This window comes from Microcaecilia unicolor, chromosome 7 (genome assembly GCF_901765095.1).
Source record: "Microcaecilia unicolor chromosome 7, aMicUni1.1, whole genome shotgun sequence".
Classification (NCBI taxonomy): domain Eukaryota; kingdom Metazoa; phylum Chordata; class Amphibia; order Gymnophiona; family Siphonopidae; genus Microcaecilia; species Microcaecilia unicolor.
Window position 1 is genome coordinate 12388741 of NC_044037.1, and position 20160 is coordinate 12408900.

The 20160-nt window shown below is 45.2% G+C and overlaps 1 protein-coding gene across 1 annotated transcript in view; it reads left to right on the forward strand.

Moving 5' to 3' along the window:
• The window catches only part of ARHGEF9 (Cdc42 guanine nucleotide exchange factor 9), a 429305-nt gene that overhangs the window by 351576 nt on the left and 57569 nt on the right, over window positions 1-20160 (forward strand). Inside the window, exon 9 of the mRNA XM_030210261.1 lies at window positions 8589-8821. Within this exon, the coding sequence (XP_030066121.1) occupies window positions 8589-8821 (233 nt within the window). The remainder of the gene's footprint in view (window positions 1-8588; window positions 8822-20160) is intronic.

Consider the following 20160-nt stretch of genomic DNA (forward strand, 5'->3'; position numbering starts at 1 on the left):
TTCTAGAATTCTAAAGAATAACAAGATTCCATGCAGAATGTCAAAGTGTAGCAACATTCCATGTAGAACCCCCCAAAGAGTAACAAGATTCTTTGGGGTGGAGGAGTGGCCTAGTGGGTCTTGACATCCATAGGTGGCTGGTTCAAATCCCACTGCTGCTCCTTGTGATCTTGGACAAGTCACTTAACCCTCCATTGCCTCAGGTACAAACTTAGATCATTGTGAGCCCTCCTGGGACAGAGAAATATCCAGAGTACCTGAATGTAACTCATTTTGAGCTACTACTGAAAAAGGTGTGAGCAAAATCTAAATAAATATGAAAATGCCCCTCTATGTAACTTTGTAAGTTCCTGTGCTTTGAAAATGAGCACCAGTATGCCTACGTGTATAAATATGTGTGTTTGCATGTACAGTGTTTTAGTTAAATGTACAGTATCTTTCTACTTTGTGGACTGTATAAATCTTTATTTTTGCTATATATGTGGAGTATCATATGCACTGTGGGTTGTTTTTTTTTTACTAAAGGTTACCTCGAGTTATCTGAAGTAATCTTTAGTAAAAGACCCCCTGTATCTCTACACCTATGTACAGAAATTCTGTCTACTGGTGTCACAATGAAAGAAGGACTTGTATGGGTTCGTTACAACCAGTGTCAGGGAGCTCTGGTTCGGCTCACACTTGTATTCACATTTCAGCCTTAGTTCAGGTGCATAAGATCCATAAACAAGGGGGGAAGGTTTCTTGATTCACATGACCTGGAAACCTGCTTAACACACAGTCCAAAAATCCAAGCCTAAAGCAGCTGTACTGCTTGTCAAGATAGCATGACACACAAGCCAGCACTGAGGGGTACCTTGGGTGGCGATAGGTAGGGGCCCAGCTTTTTTCAATTAAAATGGTGTATCCTGGAAGAGAAGAGCTTTGCTGAACAGATATTTAATTGTTTCATCTCATTACAGGGCTGCCAGAGCTTCTATGTGCTCAGTGATACACTACCTATCAGCAGAGACACTTTTATTTCCCACATCCCAGCTGAACATCATTAATGTTTCTTACTTTTGATATGAAACAGAACAAATCAATTTTTCCTTTCTTTATGCCAGATACCTGCAGTTGGGCATCACTTAAGTGGTTCTCCACTCCTGTCCTTGAGCTCCCCAGGCAGAGCTGATTTTCACGATAACCACAATAAAAAAAAGTTAAAAAGAGATACACTTGTCTGTAGTTGGTTTCATGTCCAACTTAATTTTCATATTTTCATCACCTTGAGAGATTGTTCTATTCAGAGGCCTCAAGGGCTGGAGTTGAGACCCATTGAAGTATGGCACAGCTCTTACTGAAGAGAAGAAACACATTTAACGCCTCATACCAGGGGATATAGTAAGGATGGGGGGAGTGGAGGAGAGGGATTGCACTTATTTCTAGCTATATACATTTTTTTCTCTTTTATGTATTTGTTAACAAGCATTCGGTTCATTAGTTCCTTAAAAAATGCAGTGCCCACAAAATTTGTTTAATGCATGCAAACATACAAATTAACTAGAAATCAATGCTCTCTGCTATTAACTTTATTAGCTATTTAAAGGACCATCAGAATTTAATTGATGTTTTCAATCTTCACCATATGGGTGTGATCATTTAGCATCTAGAGTTCCTCATCAGTCCAAATTTAGCAATCTCGTTTTAATATTATCTTCATTCAAATATTATTTTTTCTTCAAAACATTTCTCACATTGAAATTGATATTCACTTATCTCTAAAGTATATATCAAGAATGGATTCAACTTCTTCACAGCGAGTCAGTCCGACATAGCGCTATGTTTTCCTTCCAAGCTCCGTCAAGGAAAATGACTCTGTGAAGTCAATATTCTCTTCTACAATCATACATCAAGCTGACAAAAAGGTCCATATAACTCTCTCACTCGTTTAACTTTCTTTGGCACGTATATCTAGAAGCCCTTTCATCATATGTAAGATGGCGCTGGCATCTGACATAAGCTACATATAGGTGGAGTATCAGAAACAACCAATCAATTCAAAACAATGAGTGCTACTCAACTTCTTCATGTAAAACCCACAGGGCTACAGAATGTAATTAAAATATCCAATGCTGTTCTCTATAATTTAAAAGTCTTTCATAATCCCCACCCTCCCACCCATAGTGCACAGTATCGATAATATGCCATTGTTCATCAGAAACAGAGTGATGTAACCAGTGGGCCACAATAGGCGCTATTGTAGATTGTGTGTTAATACGAGATTTATGCTCCGTCAACTGTCTTGATGGCATGAGTAGTTCTCCTCACATAAATCTTCTAGCAGGACACAATATTATGTATACAACATACGCTGAATCTCACATTGTATTTACTCTGGCTTTTATTTGCCGAATTAAGAAGAGACCAACTAGATCCTTCAATGGTGCAACCACACCATTGATAATTATGGTGTTTGGGATGTGTAAAAGACTCTTGATGAACAGTCTCTCTTTGTTTATATTGAAGGCTTTCTCCTATAGATCTACCCCTTCATAAAGCCATAATAGGATATTCCAGAGGTATAGCTAACAGGCTTAGAATGTGTCAGTGTTTGTGAATAATACCTTCTATAGTTGACGACAATTGTGAATAGGGTAACACACATGTTAGCTCTTCTTTAGATTCATTCTGTGTATATTGTAGCAAAAGGTCACGTTGAGTATATCTTGCTCTTAAACTTGTTTAATGACTTTAACCGGATACCCTCTGTCCAATAATCTCTGTTTCAAAAGGACAGCTTGATATTTAACATCTGGCAATGATAAGCACATTCTTCAGATCCGCAAAAACTGACTCACTGGAAGACTGTCTTTTAATTTACAAGGATGAAAACTATGATACCTTAACAAATTATTCCAGTCTGTATTCTTCCTGTACAGTGTAGTAGTGACATATATTCCATTTCTAACTATGGTAACATCCAAAAAATGTATTGATTTCCGATCATATGACACTAAGGGGCATAATCGAACGGAAACGTCTATCTCCATGGGCGTTTATCTCTGAGAACGGGTCCGTGAAGGGGCGGACCGAACCGTATTTTCGAAAAACATGGACGTTTATCTTTTTTTGAGCTGGGCGTTTTTATTTTTCAGCGATAATGGAAACTGAAAGCGCCCAGCTCAAAAACGAATAGCTCCAAGACATTTATTCGTGGGAGGGGCCAGGATTCGTAGTGCACTGGTCCCCCTCACATGCCAGGACACCAACCGGGCACCCTAGGGGGCACAAAAAAAAAAAAAAGGTAAAACAGCTCCCAGGTGCATAGCACCCTTCCCTTGGGTGTTGAGCCCTCCCAAATCCCCCTCAAAACCCACTGCCCACAAGTCTACACCATTACTATAGCCCTAAGGGGTGAAGGGGGGCACCTACATGTGGGTACAGTGGGTTTGGGGGGCGGTTTGGAGGGCTCCCATTTACCAGCACAAGTGTAACAGGTGGGGGAGGATGGGCCTGGGTCCACCTGCCTGAAGTCCACTGCACCCCCTAATCACTGCTCCAGTGACCTGCATACTGCTGCCAGGGAGGTGGGTATGACATTTGAGGGTGAAAATAAAAAGTTGTGAAACGGCATATTTTGTGGTGGGAGGGGGTTTGTGACCACTGGGGGAGTCAGGGGAGGTCATCCCCGATTCCCTCCAGTGGTCATCTGGTCATTTATGGCACTTTTGGGGGCCATATTCGTGGAAAAACAGGGTCCAGGAAAAGTGCCCTAAATTCTCGCTAAAAACGCATATTTTTTTTCCATTATCGGCGAAAGGCGCCCATCTCTGATCGCCCGATAACCACGCCCCAGTTCCGCCTTCACCAAGCCTTTGACACGCCCCCATCAACTTTATCCGCATCCGCGACGGAGTGCAGTTGAAAACGTCCAAATTCGGTTTTCCATTATACCGCTTTATTCGTTTTTGTGAGATAAACGTCTATCTCTCGATTTGGGTCACAATATAGGCGTTTTTCTATTTCGATTATAAGCAGGATAGTGAACTGTATTTTAGAGTCAAGTTGGTTCAGCCAATGATGAAAATCCAACAAAGCTGCCTCAGAACTCGTCCAGATGAAAAACACATCATACAAAATTCTTCTGCAATTAAGAATAAACTGATACCAGACTATTGATATTAATACTTTTCCTCCAACATAGCTACATATAATGTACCTAAAGAGGGTGCAAACTAAGCTCCGATAGCTATACCATGGATTTGTTTATAATATTTGTCATCAAACCAAAAATAACTATCCAGCTCATTTTCGAAAGAGAAGGACGCCCATCTTCCGACACAAATCGGGAGATGGGCATCCTTCTCTCAGGGCCTGCCAAATCGTCATAATCGAAAGCCGATTTTGGCCGCCCTCAACTGCTTTCTGTCACGGGGACAGCCAAAGTTCAAGGGGGTGTGTCAGCAGTGGACCAAAGGTGGGACGGGGTGTGGTTAAGAGATGGCCATCCTCGGCCGATAATGGAAAAAAGAAGGGCGTCCCCGACGAACATTTGGCCGACTTTACTTGGCCCTTTTTGTTCATGACCAAGCCTTGAAAAGGTGCCCGAACTGACCAGATGACCACCGGAGGGAATCGGGGATGACCTACCCTTACTCCCCCAGTGGTCACCAACCCCCTCCCACCCAACAAAAAAAATTTTATAAAACATTTTTTCCAGCCTCTATGCCAGCCTCAAATGTCATACCCAGCTCCATCACAGCAGTATGCAGGTCCCTGGAGCAGTTTTTAGTGGGTACTGCAGTGCACTTCAGGCAGGCGGACCCAGGCCCATCCCCCCCCTATCTGCTACACTTGTGGTGGTAGATGGGAGCCCTCCAAAACCCACCACAAACCCACTGTACCCACATCTAGGTGCCCCCCGTTACTCTTTAAGGGCTATGGTAGTGTTGTACAGTTGTGGGTAGTGGGTTTTGGAGGGGGGGGGGGTTGGTGGGCTCAGCACCCTAGGTAAGGGAGATATGCACCTGGGAGCAATTTGTCAAGTCCACTGCAGTGCCTCCTAGGGTGCCCGGTTGGTGTCCTGGCATGTAAGAGGGGACCAGTGCACTAGAAATGTTGGCTCCTCCCATGACCAAAGGGCTTGGATTTGGTTGTTTTTGAGATGGCCATCCTTGGTTTCCATTATAGGCGAAAACCGCGGTCGGCCATCTCTAAAGTCGACCTAAATGTTGAGATTTGGCTGTCCATGACCGTATTATCGAAACGAAAGATGGCCGCCTATCTTGTTTCAATAATACGGGATGCCCTGTCCCTTCACCGGGCCATCCTTAAAGATGGGCGCCCAGTTCGATTATGCCCCTCTATGTTGCAACACCAGCTTCGCCATAGACATAAAAAAATCTGATGGAATTCACTGTGATTCAGACCTACACTCCAATACCGTACGAATCACTGCCTGTGTTCCTTCATCAGGAAGTTTAGTATATAAGGAAACTATGTCCATAGTACCCACCCAACATTCTGGTAAATCCTGTAGAGTTCTCAAAAAATGAGAAGTATCCTGGATGTAAGATGGTACTTTTTTGCATCTGGTTTAAGAAAAACATCAATACATTTTGATAAAGGTTCTAACATAGAAAACTTAGTACTAACGATAGGGTACCCAGGGAGGTTAGAGAAAGATTTATGAATGCTAGATAAAAAATAGATCCTTGGAGATCATCCCCGGATAGCAAGCCGATTATATCACCTGATATACCCAGCTGTTCACCTACTTTTAAAGCCGGTTTAGCGGCCATATTTGACCGCATGAAAATATGAGATATGTTTGCCGGTTTAAAGATAACCGGCTCAGTCTGAATATCGACATAGCTGGTTATCTTTAAACCAGCCAAAAATGAACCGGATATTCAGTGCCGGTCACCAGAAACGACCTGGCATTGAATATCCAGACTCTGCACCGACCACAGGAGTTAGCTGGTCTAACTCCAGCAGTCTGAATATCGGCCCCAATAAATTTGTGGAAGTCAGAAAGAATAGGCAAAAACGAAAGAGAAACTCACGAGAGCTGCCAGACACAGCGGAGATCTCTGCTTGTTCATGAATGATTGTGCCTTGCTGGAAAGCTGGCTTTAAACTGAGACTAGGCCACACAACTTGCTTACAGCCATATTGAACTTTATCAAGAGCAGTGTGCTTTTTATAGCGAAAAAGGTGCCAGTACTCAGTACCCCCAAGATCACTGAGGGACCCACCCCACAATAACCAAGCCCCCTGCAACTAATCACAGAATCTATGAAAAAGCAGAATTGGTGTGTAGGGCCTGAGCTCTTTCATTAAAACTTGGGGACCATGGGTCAATTTTAACAGACAATGGAAAAGGTGCTGGTACTCAGTACCCCCAAGTACCCCCTCAAAAAAAGCCCTGATCACAGTAACTTTATTACCCGATAAGAACTGGATTTTGAGACTATTTTATAAACATCGTGATAAAGTATTTAAGGGATTAAAGATTAATATTTTCCCAGATGTGTCAAGAGAAACACAGCTACGCCGATGGAAATTTCTGCAGAAGAAACAAGAAGTGATTAACATGGGAGTTATTTTTTTCCTAAAATTTCCATGCAAATGTTTAGTAACCTACCAACAAGAAAAATTTATCTTTTTTGACCCATCCCAATTGGAGTTGTTTATTACAGCAAGAAAGACTGATGGAACAGTAGTTCCAATTAGTGAAAGCGTTTGAAATAGAATTAAAGCATCTTAAATGGGTCCGACCCACCATTTGTTAGAGTTTTTTTTCCTGTTAAGCTTCACTTATTGTACATTTTGAACTCCCAGTTTGTGGACTTTTGACTGAGACAAGAAATTATTATGTAAAATGTTTTGCTTCGTGAAGTTTTTTTTTCCTTTCTTGATCAGTCTTTCCTGTTACAAGATTGATATGCTTGTATAATTAAAATTCAATAAATAAATAAAAAAGCCCTGATCAAGACTGATAACAGACATTTGAAAATACCCATAACTCCTTCATAAATGATTATTTGGAAAACAGAAAAGCTTATTTTTGGAGGGCACAACTTTCTTGACTTGCACACACCAAAAAATATAGAAATCAAAACCGTTGAAAATATGCAAATAAAACGGCAAAAGTAAAATGGTTGCCGTCACAAAAAAAAAAAAGGTAATAAAACCCTTTAAAATGCTCATTTAGGAAAAAGAAAGGATATTCTTAAAGGGCACAAGTTCCTTGACCTGTACATACCAAAAAAAAAGTTACAGTTAAAACCATTTAAAAATCGCAACTTGCAGAATTATATTGGCCCCTATATTCAGACCACAAGAGATAACCGGGCTGTCTCTCACTGTCTGCTCTGAACCCAGATATTCAATTTCGGGCCATTTACGGTGACCAGCATTGAATATCTGGGGGGGGGGGGGGGGGGTGGCCAGTTTGAAGATAATCGACTATGTCGATATTCAGACATAGCCAGTTATCTTTAAAGTAGTCAAAGATATACCAGGGTTTGACACGGCCAAATATTTATTTATTTATTTATTTATTTGTTGCATTTGTATCCCACATTTTCCCACCTGTTTGCAGGCTCAATGTGGCTTACAATGCTCCATTATGGCATTCGCCATTCCAGAGTAGAAGTTACAATTGTTGTTACTTAGAGAATGGGTTGACATGATAAGATTAAGCATACAGACATAGACGGTCGGTAGCCCAACTGTTTGGGGAGGCTAAAGGGGGCGGAGCTTACCTCCATACGCTCCGTGGCAGCGATGTCAATGAAGAAAAAGACTACAGGCTCGCCGCCAGCTTCTCCCTTCTCTCTGCACACAGTGTCCCGTGATGCATTTCCTGTTTCCGCGAGAGCAGAGAGAAGAGAGAAGCTGGCGGCGAGCCTATAGTCTTTTTCTTCATTGACGTCGCTGCCACGGAAATAAAAGATGAGAATGCGCGGGGCGGGAGGGTGGGCTGCACCACAAGCGGAAGTCGACGATTGGGCTGGGGAGGCTTAGCCTCCCCAAGCCTCTTATACGGGGCGCCTATGCATACAGACATAGAAAGAAATCAATCAAAATGGAGGTTGAGGGGTAAGGTGTTGTGGTTACAGTTATTAAACGTTGTGGTATGCTTTGTTGAAGAGATATGTCTTCAGAGATTCAGAAATATGACCACCAAACTTGGTTTAAATATCTGTAGATAGTCAGTTGTATCGCGTGATATAACTGGTTATCCACCAGCTGCTAATCGTGGATATTCAGCAAAGGATGGCCGGTTATCCCCACTGAATATCGGTGGATAACCAGTTAAGCCCTATTTAACCGATAGCGCAAAAATATTGGGCAGATTGTTTTTATGCCCACCTGCTTGGGACATTTAGGGAAAGAGGTGTCAGGAGATGAAGCAGGGCCTGTAGTGACCCAGTGAAGGGAAGCTGCTGGTCGCATTGTGCAGGCCACATAGTTCTTAACCTGCCGACATTTTCTCTGTTAGCCTGTAGCATGCACTCTTTCGCGTGTTGAGTGGGTGGATTTGCCCTCCACACATACCTGACGAAATTCTTTCCTTTCCTCTCTCATCTCCAATCTCACAGCAAGATGGCTTCTGGATATACTCTGAGTACTGTAACAACCACTTGGACGCTTGCATGGAGCTCTCCAAGCTGATGAAAGACGGCAGGTACCAGCATTTCTTTGAAGCGTGTCGCCTTCTACAGCAGATGATTGATATTGCCATTGATGGCTTCCTCTTGACCCCAGTCCAAAAGATCTGCAAATACCCCCTGCAGCTGGCTGAGCTACTGAAGTACACAGCCCAGGACCACAGGTACACAAAGGGCTTAGAGCATTGCTTTGTTATTTGTTTCTCGTTATGTTCTGTGCAATTTATTTTTTGGGGGGGGGGGACAGACAAATTAGGGAAAGGATTTAGGTCACCCCTTTTTTTCAGTACTAGTTCAAGGTGAGGCACATTCAGATACAGAAGGCATTTTCCTGTCCCCAGAGGTCTCCCAATCTTTTTGTATTTGAGGCACTGGAGCTAATTGGCATTATTCAAAATTTGTGTGCCCTTCTGCCTGCACCCTATTCTCTAACCCAGCTTGCCTAAATTCCCTGGCATGCAATTCAAAAAGGGGTGTGGCTAGGGGGGGTGGGACAGGAGAATTCCCAAATATTGCACATAAAGGAGGAGGAATGGAGGAGTGGCCTAGTGGTTAGAGGACCGGTCTTGCAATCCAGAGGTGGCCAGTTCAAATCCCACTGCTGCTCCTTGTGATCTTGGGCAAGTCACTTAACCCTCCATTGCCTCAGGTACAAACTTAGATTGTGAGCCCTCCTGGGACAGAGAAATATCCAGAGTACCTGAATGTAACTCACCTTGAGCTACTACTGAAAAGGGTGTGAGCAAAATCTAAATAAATAAAATTATAGAGTAGAACCATTCCCACACCCAAATGCCAACAGTTGCCATGGACATTTACACCAGGACACCAGGTTTGAGCTGGCATAATACTGGTGCTTTGAGCACAGGTAGGGGGCTCTTAGCACTGTTATATTGGAGCGCCATTTATAGGGTAGCACTTTATGCCAATTTTTTCCAGGGCCCAAACTTGGTCGCTGTTTACTGAATCCAGTCCTATTCATGCATATATCGGCATTTAAAGCAAAAACTGACTTTATCAAATTAACCCCAGAGAAGTCAGAAATTGTTTTCTGTTCCATTTGTGCCTGTGAGGGGGTTTATAGAACACTGCCCCTCACCCGTATGAAAAGTCTCTCCGAAAGCCTGGGCCACCTTAAGTGCACCGGTCCCGCCCCGGGAGGAAGTGAGCCGGGAAGGGCGGAGTCAATACCTGGGAGATTAAAAGACAGGGCCAGGCTGAGGTTAAGGAGGCCCAGGGAAGGATGAACTGAAGCCCGTCTATGCATTTAGCTGCTGTGTCCTGCCTGAGGTAAGCCAACTTTGTTCTTGTTAAGACTTGTAAGCCTTGCTGAGCTCTGGCTAGGGCCAGAAGACCTGAGAACTTACAATCTGTGTTTGGGGTGGGGCAGCCCCACCAGCCACAGACTGCTTGGCCTGCCCGCCAAAGGCCTAAACCAGAGAAGATGTTGCATCTGATGTTCCTGGCCTGTGAAGCAACAGGTCCTAGGGCTCAGGTGAATAAAACATTTATTTTCACACCTTGTCCGGCTGAGTTATTCCCAGGGCCACCCCATAACCCTCACCCGGGGTATCACAGTGCCCTTCTGGCATGTCCTTCCTCTAGAGACGCAGAATCAGTGCTGTCGGTGTGTGCATTTGAAGCCTCTGTAGTAAGTTCCAAATAATATACATGCTATCCGCACAGTAAAAAATGTTTTATTTTGTGGTTGAGGGGGCGTATCGGGGGTGGAGAGTGGGTCTGCATTAATAAGTTAGCAATCTACATTACCACAGGATTATCCACGGTGAATCTCCGGGCTGTATGCTCAATCTGGTTAACCTTCCCACCAGAAACACGCCTGAAACTTCGCGAACTTACCTCAATCTACATTACCCCAATTGCAAAGGACTTAAATACAAAACCTACCGTGGATCCAGCTTCCCCTTCTTAGGCAGTCAACTCTGGAATGCCCTCCCCCGACCCATCTGATCTATCAGTGAATATCTACCCTTCCGGAAATCACTGAAAACCCATCTGTTCAAGCAAGCCTGCCCAAATGACCCAAACGAATCCTATGAACCCATTTACCCAACTACTATCCAGGTGACGAAGACAGTGACCCAGACTACATCTCCCACCTAATTTCCCTATGACTATTCCGTGTCCTCCTCCCCCCCCCCCCCTTGCCTCTCTACCCCCTTCCAGTTTTTCACCTAGCCCTCCCTCATACCTCTTCTACTCCCTTCACCCTTGCTCATTGCTACCTACCTATCTCTTTTAATATTCTGCTATAGTTATTATTATTATTAACATTTGTATAGTGCTACCAGACGCACGCAGTGCTGAACACCTGACATAGAGAGACAATCCCTGCTCAATAGAGCTTAACTTATACTTTTTCCCTATCAATACTCTGTAATCCTTATTATTATTATGTCAGCCGCATTGAACCTGCTTTGAGTGGGAAAGCGCAGGGTACAAATGTAATAATAATAATTACCGCACACTAACTGTTTAGCACAAGATTACTTCGTGAACCCTTGCCATCTATAAAATGGATGGCAGCAAGTGATCTCGTAGCTATTCTAATGACATTATTAGTGCATGGCCATTAATAGAAAAAATAGTAAATCGACCATTTTACTGCTGCGGTAAAAATGTCCTTAGTGCGTGGGAAAAACCTACGTAAGGGCACTCCAAGGCCACTTTCTAACGCAGCTTAGTAAAAAGGCCCTATTGTTCTTTCAAATGATGAGTTAACATTTTTGTTTGAAAAGTTGGGGACTTGGCTGGTTGTTAACACTTTTTTTTATATATATGTTAGTGGTGAAACATTTATTTTTGAATTTTGAGCTGATGATAATTGCGGTGAACCTATGACATATAATACACCTCCCGCATTTGACGGTCCATTTAATATCTAAAAATGTACTCATTTAAAAGTATTGCTTCATGGGGAAATTGTGTGGGAAGTTGGCTGTTGACTGAAGATTTCCTTTTCTGGATGGTTGTTGGTTGATTCAGCTCAAAGTTTGGCATGAACGACTTCTGTATTTCACCATGATGTTCACTTACTCGGGATGCTATTGCCCAACTTTCACAGGAGACAGAGAAATGTGCTGGAATCACTAAAACGACTGGAATTTCACACAGCGATCTGCGTTCTGAGCCCTGCAGCGATTGGGCACCATTGTTGTGTATTTATGTATTTATTTATATATATATAAGCTTGATATCCCACCTGTCCTACAATTCTAGGTGGGTTACAGGGATACATACACAATTAAAATATAAAAAAAATAAAACAGACAGAAACAAGAATACAAATTTAAATTCCTCTACATTCCAACCTAATCATTAACCAGCCTGTCGCGGTGAAACTATGGGGCCCTTTTACTAAGCTGTGTTAAGTAGGACTGCCGAGAGACAAAGCTGGGCCCGGGGCAAACAATGTTCAGGGCCTTGCCACTGTGCACCCCTCCCAAAGCAATGAACGAGAGAGAGTGCTCTGCTAGCTATATATCTTCCTGCCGTGTCCCGCCTCCTGTGATGTAACTTCCTGTTTCCCCATAGGCAGGACACAGCAGAAGAAGGACCTGTGGCTGGCAGAGCAGTCTTTTTAGATCACCAGCACTGGGCCCTCCCTGGAGGCCAGGCCTGAGGAATCTTGCCATTCCCTGCCTCCCTCTCAGCAGCCCTGCTATTAAGCAGCAAGCGTGGCGTTTACCGAGCAGTGGACAGTAGTTTAGTTTATTCACATTTTCTATACCGCCTTGGCAAACTCGTAAATCAAGGTGGTTTACAATCTAAAAACCAAGAAAGTGAAATGAAAAAGAACTACAAAAACTGAACAGGAAAGAACAGTCATACTTACAGAGTCATTTCAAACCTAGTAGGAACAGTGAAAATGGCAATAACGGAAGAATGAAGCAAGGCATAGAGAAGGAGAACAGAAAGTCAGTCCCAGTAGCGGGGGCCTACTGCGGTAAAACCCCTGTGTGTAGTCATGGGGGCCTGGGCCCCCCTCACCTTTGGCTCAGGTCCCCTCTGCTTTCATGGTTGGCGGGAACGCCAAGTCCCACCAGCCAAAGACGTCTCCTGCACAGCCCTGCCTGTTCTGAATGAGCAGTACCTAATTCAGCAGGTGCACTTTGGCCACTAACGCCTGCTCTCCTGTGCATGCTCAGTCTCTCCCTCACATGCTCACGAGAGAGCCGGCATTAGCGGTCAAAGTGCGCCTGCTGCATTAGGTGCTGCGCATTCAGTACAGGCAGGGCTGTGCAGGAGACGTCTTTAGCTGGTGAAGCTTGGCATCCCCACCAGCAAAAGTAGTATTTTAGGTTTCAACGTTTTTATTGAAAACAACACAACTTTTGCACAATCACCATGAGATATACATAAACCCAACATATATACTGTATCCCGTGATGCGCAGTTATCACATGTCATCACCAAACTTTATCGTTTTTATCCCTCCCCTTACCAAATTTGTATTTCAACAACTTCCTTAATTTTTACAGATACTATTCAAAGCAGACATAGTAACATAGTAACATAGTAGATGACGGCAGATAAAGACCTGCATGGTCCATCCAGTCTGCCCATGACAAACTCATATGTGTATACCTTACCTTGAATTTGTACCTGTCCTTTTCAGGGCACAGACCATATAAGTCTGCCCAGCAGTATTTCCCGCCTCCCAACCACCAGTCCCGCCTCCCATCACCGGCTCTGGTACAGACCGTATAAGTCTGCCCTCCCCTATCCTCGCCTCCCAACCACCACCCCCTCTTCCCCCCACCTGCTCCGCCACCCAATTTCGGCTAAGCTTCTGAGGATCTATTCCTTCTGCACAGGATTCCTCTATGCATATCCCACGCAAGTTTGAACTCTGTTACCGTTTTCATCTCCACCACCTCCCGCGGGAGGGCATTCCAAGCGTCCACCACCCTCTCCGTGAAAAAATACTTCCTGATATCTTTCCTGAGTCTGCCCCCCTTCAATCTCATTTCATGTCCTCTCGTTCTACCACCTTCCCATCTCCGGAAAAGATTCGTTTGCGGATTAATACCTTTCAAATATTTGAACGTCTGTATCATATCACCCCTGTTCCTCCATAACAACATCAAACTATCCCACCCTTATCTCCCATTCCCCTACCCTCCCTTCTTATCTCCCCTCCCCCCTCCCCTTTCTAGTACTATGCCATGTGATCTTTAGTACAAAAGGACATATCATCCTCATTCACTCATAACTTATTAAAAGTAAGACTCCTACCTCTCTGTGTGAGACTGGGGGGGGGTAGAAAGAATCCTGGCCCCCTCAACCCATCTTTGGGAACCCCCAAAAATGGACTTCTGGCTACGCCCCCTGAGTGTGCAGGATTTGGTCTTGACATGGGCAGGTAGAGGAGTAGCTGACTGTGACAACTAGCGCACGGGGTGTTACCATGCGCTAATTCTCAGGAATGCCAATAGCACAGCTAAATTACTACCACCTCAAGAGGAGATGTGGCAGCACAGACCCTGATTCCCCCCCCCCCCCCATCGATCACACCCCGCACCATCTGATACAATCCTAACCCCCTACGAGTCAATGACCAGTTCCCCCAGATCTGGGTCCCGACCTTCCCCGAATCGACAGCTTTGCCCTCCATGAAAAGCCCCACCCCTGACAGCAAACCTATGCCCCCAATTCCCCACTCCCCCCCCACCCCTTGACCTCTCCAGTAGGGCTTACCCAGGGATCAGAAGTGGTGGCACAGCGGAGCCAGGTGACAATGATCCTCCCCTGCTGCTGCCTGGTTCGGTGTCTGATTTCAAAATGGTGGCAGTAAGCCCTAGTAGTAGTCTTGTGTGGTACCTCGAGTGGGGCTGTTGATTTGGGGGGGGGGGGGGGGTTGAGACCCATATTCAAAGGTTTGGTCTTTGACTGAGGGGGGTGTTGAGGTTATATCGGAGGAAGCAGGCTGTGTTGGGGGTTGGGGCCACTGTTACATAAGTACATAAGTAATGCCACACTGAGAAAAGACCAAGGGTCCATCGAGCCCAGCATCCTGTCCACGACAGCGGCCAATCCAGGCCAAGGGCACCTGGCGAGCTTCCCAAACGTACAAACATTCTATACGTGTTATTCCTGAAATTGTGGATTTTTCCCAAGTCCATTTAGTAGTGGTTTATGGACTTGTCCTTTAGGAAACCGCCTAACCCCTTTTAAAACTCTGCCAAGCTAACCGCCTTCACCATGTTCTCCAGCAACGAATTCCAGAGTTTAATTATGCGTTGGGTGAAGAAAAACGTTCTCCGATTTGTTTTAAATTTACTACACTGTAGTTTCATCGCATGCCCCCTAGTCCTAGTATTTTTGGAAAGCGTGAACAGACGCTTCACATCCACCTGTTCCACTCCACTCATTATTTTATATACCTCTATCATGTCTCCCCTCAGCCGTCTCTTCTCCAAGCTGAAAAGCCCTAGCCTCCTTAGTCTTTCTTCATAGGGAAGTCGTCCCATCCCCGCTGTCATTTTAGTTGCCCTTCGCTGCACCTTTTCCAGTTCTACTATATCTTTCTTGAGATGCGGCGACCAGAATTGAACACAATACTCAAGGTGATCAGGAGTCCTCTACCTACAGTCCTGCCAGTAGGAGGTGCTGTTTCAGTATCACATTTTCAGTAGTGAGGACTCCAGGGAACCTGCCTGTCCCTAGCCCCCCCCCCCCCACCACTATTGAAGCACCCCCCCCCCCCCCCCACTGGTAGAATTGCAGTTGGAGGACATCCACTCAGCTTACAAGGAACAGTATCTAGAGCCTGTATAACAGTAGCATAGCCATGGGGGGGGGGGGGGGGGGCTTGAGGCCTGGATCCCCCCCTCCCTCAGTTTGAGTTCAGGCCCCCTCCAGCAGCAAAGGTAAAATTATTACTGGGGGTGGGGGGGAGTAGAGTTAAAATGCATTACCTCCCCCCGTTCCACTCCCGGGCACCCCCAAATATTGAATCCTGGTTATGCCCCTGCTGTATAGAAGGGTGAACAGTATTTTGTGGGGTGGGGAGATAGGAGACAGGGGCTTGTATAGGAGGGTGCGGAGTGTGAAAGGGGGGATCAGAGGCTGGAGGCCTTTGTCAGAGGGTGTGATGGGATAGGAGGCTGGGGCCTGTATAAAGAGGGTGTGGGGTATAATGGGGGGGATCAGAGGCTAGGGCTGCTTTACATGCCTGGGCAATAGCGTGCAAGACCCTTGCTGTTGGCCCAGCCATGTTATACTGTGCTAACTGTTGCCCTGTGTAGTGAATACAGAGCAGAATCTGGTCACACCCCCTGTATTTACCACGTGGGCTTTGTACTTACTTCTTGTTAATTTTTGTGGTAAACATACAGTAAGTGCAAATATTATCCCAGTTTAGTAAAAAGACCCCTATGAGTCATAAAACACGTGAAACATTAATTAGATCGTCAAAACCTTCTTAAATAATTAACTCAGTTCAACAAACAAGGCAAGACTGTTTCTATTATCTAGCTGAAACCTGCCCAGTATAGTTACTAGAGTAAATTACTAAAAGCCTTCCGAAATACATGTGCCTTCAGGAAATTACTGTGGTTTGACATCAACCTTAACTCAGCTGGCAAAGATTTCCACAGGGTCGGCCCCGTAACATGAAATATAGATGCTTGGTATTCTTCCAGATGTATTTGTTTAAATAACGGTATGTCAAATAAAGATTTATTCTCTGAGCGCAAACCTCTCGCTGGACAATAGAAACATAGTGAAGATGAAATAGAGGGTGATGATGTTCCTTATAAAGCCTCATGAATAAGAGACAAAACTTAAAATAGCTCTGTCCAAAAAATGGAAAGCCGATGCAATTTAACCAATGTGGGAGAGATGTGCTCAAATCGAGACGTTCTTGGTCACAGATGAATGGCTGCATTTTTGTGCAAGCAATAAAGCCCTGTTTCAAGTTGAATCCATGTACTGGTGCTCTTAACGTTCTTACGTGATGACGGTGAAGCAGATGGTGTAGTGAACCCGAAGAGTGACGCAGTCTGCCAACAGTTGACCAGACCTCTCTGGGCACGGAGAGTTCGCCTCTGGATGGCTTATAGTCATAGACCTGGGCAGTGGCGTAGCCACAGGTGGGCACTTAGGGTTCAGGCCCACCCAACAGTAGCACTTGTTTATTGGTAGCTGGTGGGGATCCCAAGCTACACCAGCTGAAGACTTCCCCCTGATGGTAAAGAAAACGCTACTCTCCATGATACCTGCATCTGCACATGCTCAGTTTTCAGTGCATGCCTACTGCAGACTGCCAAGGAGGAAAGAAGCTTTTTCCCGTTAGCTGAGATATTTTTTTGGTGGGGGAGGGGGAGAACACTTGGTGCCCACCCAAAATCTGTTGTCTAGCTACGCCCCTGGACCTGGGACACCACTTCCACTTTCACCCAGACAGGCTGCGGTCGGACATTAGCCCCTTGCTATTCAAAGCTATTTAACCATCCAGACACAGCCGCTGACCAGTTACATGTGACTGTTGGGCAGACCGGATGGACCATTCTTTGTTGGACTTCTATGATCTTTTGGACAGTACCTCGCGTAGCCACAACCTGCAGGAATTTGGACTGAGCAGATCTCTGCTTTTCTCTATGACTCACAGGCAATAAACAGAAATAAAACAAAAGAAAATAAGATGATACCTTTTTTATTGGGCTAACTTAATACATTTTTTTCATTAGCTTTCGAAGGCTAATCAAAAAATATATTAAGTTAGTATCATCTGATTTTCTTTTCTGTGTTTTATTTCTGTTTATTACCTTTAAAAGTGACTAACATGGCCACCACACCACTTTATGAGTCATAAATTCTGGCCACATGATGACATTGTGGCCTCATGTCGCTTTCTACCTAAAATGAATGTTAAGGTCTTGTGGAATTGAAATTGCTCCATAAGGTGTAAATCAATAGCCCTGGCTCGGGCTTCCTTTTGGAAAAGACAAATTTGTTGCCTTTGCTGGCCCCCAAGGGTGCTCGTGTGTGTTTATGTGTTATTCCAGAGGGAAGAAGGAATGAGAAATGAAATCCAAAGAGAAGAGAGAGCTGCTTTGACGTTCATAAAAGAGTCTGAGGAAGTGAGACGCACAACCGCACGAACACTGTGGCATAAGGAGCCTCCTTGAGTTGCCCTACGGCTTGTAAGCTGTCATGCTACCACTAAGTGTCTGTAGACCAGTCCACACAGGCTGCGTTCAGCAAAGCCGCACTGGTGATTAAATTGGGAACCTTTCTACTGATACCCTACATGGTGAACAGCTGGGTCCTTGCAGCTGACGGATATTTGCTGTAAATACTGTCTCCGGGTGGTGGGGATAAGCAAATGTTTAATGGATGCATGACTGGGTGAGGATCTGTGCAGCACACTGGTAGAAAAAGTAGATACGCAGGGTACAGAATGGCCGAGTGTAAGCTTTTGGTTGCGTCTTTACACGGTATAAGGGTAATTTTTATAACAAGGTGCCTAGGTTAATAGGGTGGGAAGGCGTCTTTCTTGCGCCTGTTTTATAAAGGTACTTAAGAGCCTAGTATAAATCCTGCAGAAATTGTTCCTACCTTGCAGACGTAGACATTATGCCTGCTGAAGAGGAGGTGTCAATGCCTGTGAAATGTATGCCAGTATGCAAGGTCCAAGGTTCAACTTTAATATTAGTAAAAAAGGCCCGTTTCTGGAAAAAATGAAAGGGGCACTAGCAAGGCTATCTTGTAATGGTGATTATGTTTTTAAGGCTCTTGTCGAAGCAATTTCTCCTCTCTCCCCTGCCCTCCCCTCCATGTCCAGCAATTCTTCCCTCCCCTCCATTTCCAGCGATCCTCCTCTGCCCTGCCGTCCCTTCCATGCCCGCGATTCTGGTTTCATCTCCGTGTCCAGTAATTCTCCTCTGCACTGCCCTCCCCTCCGTGTCCAGCGATTCTCCTCTGCCCTGCCCTCCCCTCCGTATCTCGGGATTCTGGTGTCCCCTCCATGTCCAGCGATTCTCCTCTGCCCTGCCCTCCCCTCCTCTCAATATCCCTTGATTCTGCCCTCCCCTCCATGTCCAGCGATTCTTCCCTCCCCTCCATTTCCAGCGATCCCCCTCTGCCCTGCCGTCCCTTCCATGTCCAGTAATTCTTCCCTCCCCTCCATTTCCATGCCCGCGATTCTGGTTTCCTCTCCGTGTCCAGTAATTCTCCTCTGCACTGCCCTCCCCTCCATGTCCTGCGATTCTGGCCTCCCCTCCGTGTCCAGCAATTCTCTTCTGCACTGCCCTCCCCTTGGTGTCCCGCGATTCTGGCCTCCCCTCCGTGTCCAGCGATACTCCTCTGCCCTGCCCTCCCCTCCGTATCTCGGGATTCTGGCGTCCCCTCCATGTCCAGCGATTCTCCTCTGCCCTGCCCTCCCCTCCTCTCAATATCCCTCGATTCTGTCCTCCCCTCCATGTCCAGCGTTCCGTTGCCTTCACTTGTCTTGCTTACGTTCGTAACATCCTGACGTCAGCTCGACTCCAGCGTTCCATTCCCTCTCAATGTTCCGCCCTCTGATGTCATTTCATCTTTGTGCGAGGGCAGGACAGCTATGTCTCTCGGCGGCCCTAGAGTCAGCACTTGACTGGTTAAGTTCCAGTATTCAACACTTCACTGGCCAAGGTCACCGCATAAACAGGACCACATAAAACTCAGTCCTATTGTAATACCCCATGATGTGGGCGTTACTAAGACATCAGAGAGAGATTTTTCCAGAGGCCCTGGGGGGAGGGAGGTCCCTGCCAGTGGGCTGGAGAGTGAGTTGGAGACCTGCCTAGGAGAGAGGTTGGCAGAGATGTTTCGGTGGTTCCCTGTGGTGAGTGACAGCAGGGGTGAAATTGGAAAAGTAATAAAGGGGATTGAAGTAACATAGTAGATGATGCAGAAAAAGACCTGCACGGTCCATCCAGTCTGCCCAACCAGATAAACTCATATGTGCTACTTCTTGTGTATACCTTACCTTGATTTGTATCTGCCATTTTCAGGACACAGAGCGTAGAAGTCTTGCCCAGAACTAGCCCCACCACCCAAACACCAGCCCCGTATATTTTTTTTATGACTTTGTTTCTCTTCTTCATTGATATTCTTTTTTATTTATGTATTGTTTATTGTTTTCATTTATAGACTCCTGATGTAGGCCACCAGGCCGAAACACAACGTTGTGTCGAGTCATTTTTAGAAAATATTAATGAGTCCTTTTTAAGGAAATATTAATAAATATTGTTTGTTTGATTATTAATACTATTTTTGGCTGGTTCTAGTTTTTTGGATAAGCCTGGTTTATATTCCCACTCCTTTTTGCATTTATTCTCTACCCCGTGGGATCTACTGAGTTCTCCACGTACGTGGATTCTCTTTAGCTTACATAGTAAAACAGAGGAGAACACAGATTAGAGCTCTCCACATGGTTTGGGTGCTTAAAATGCTCAGGTTCTGAGAGAGAGACAACCCCAAACACATGGGAAGTGGG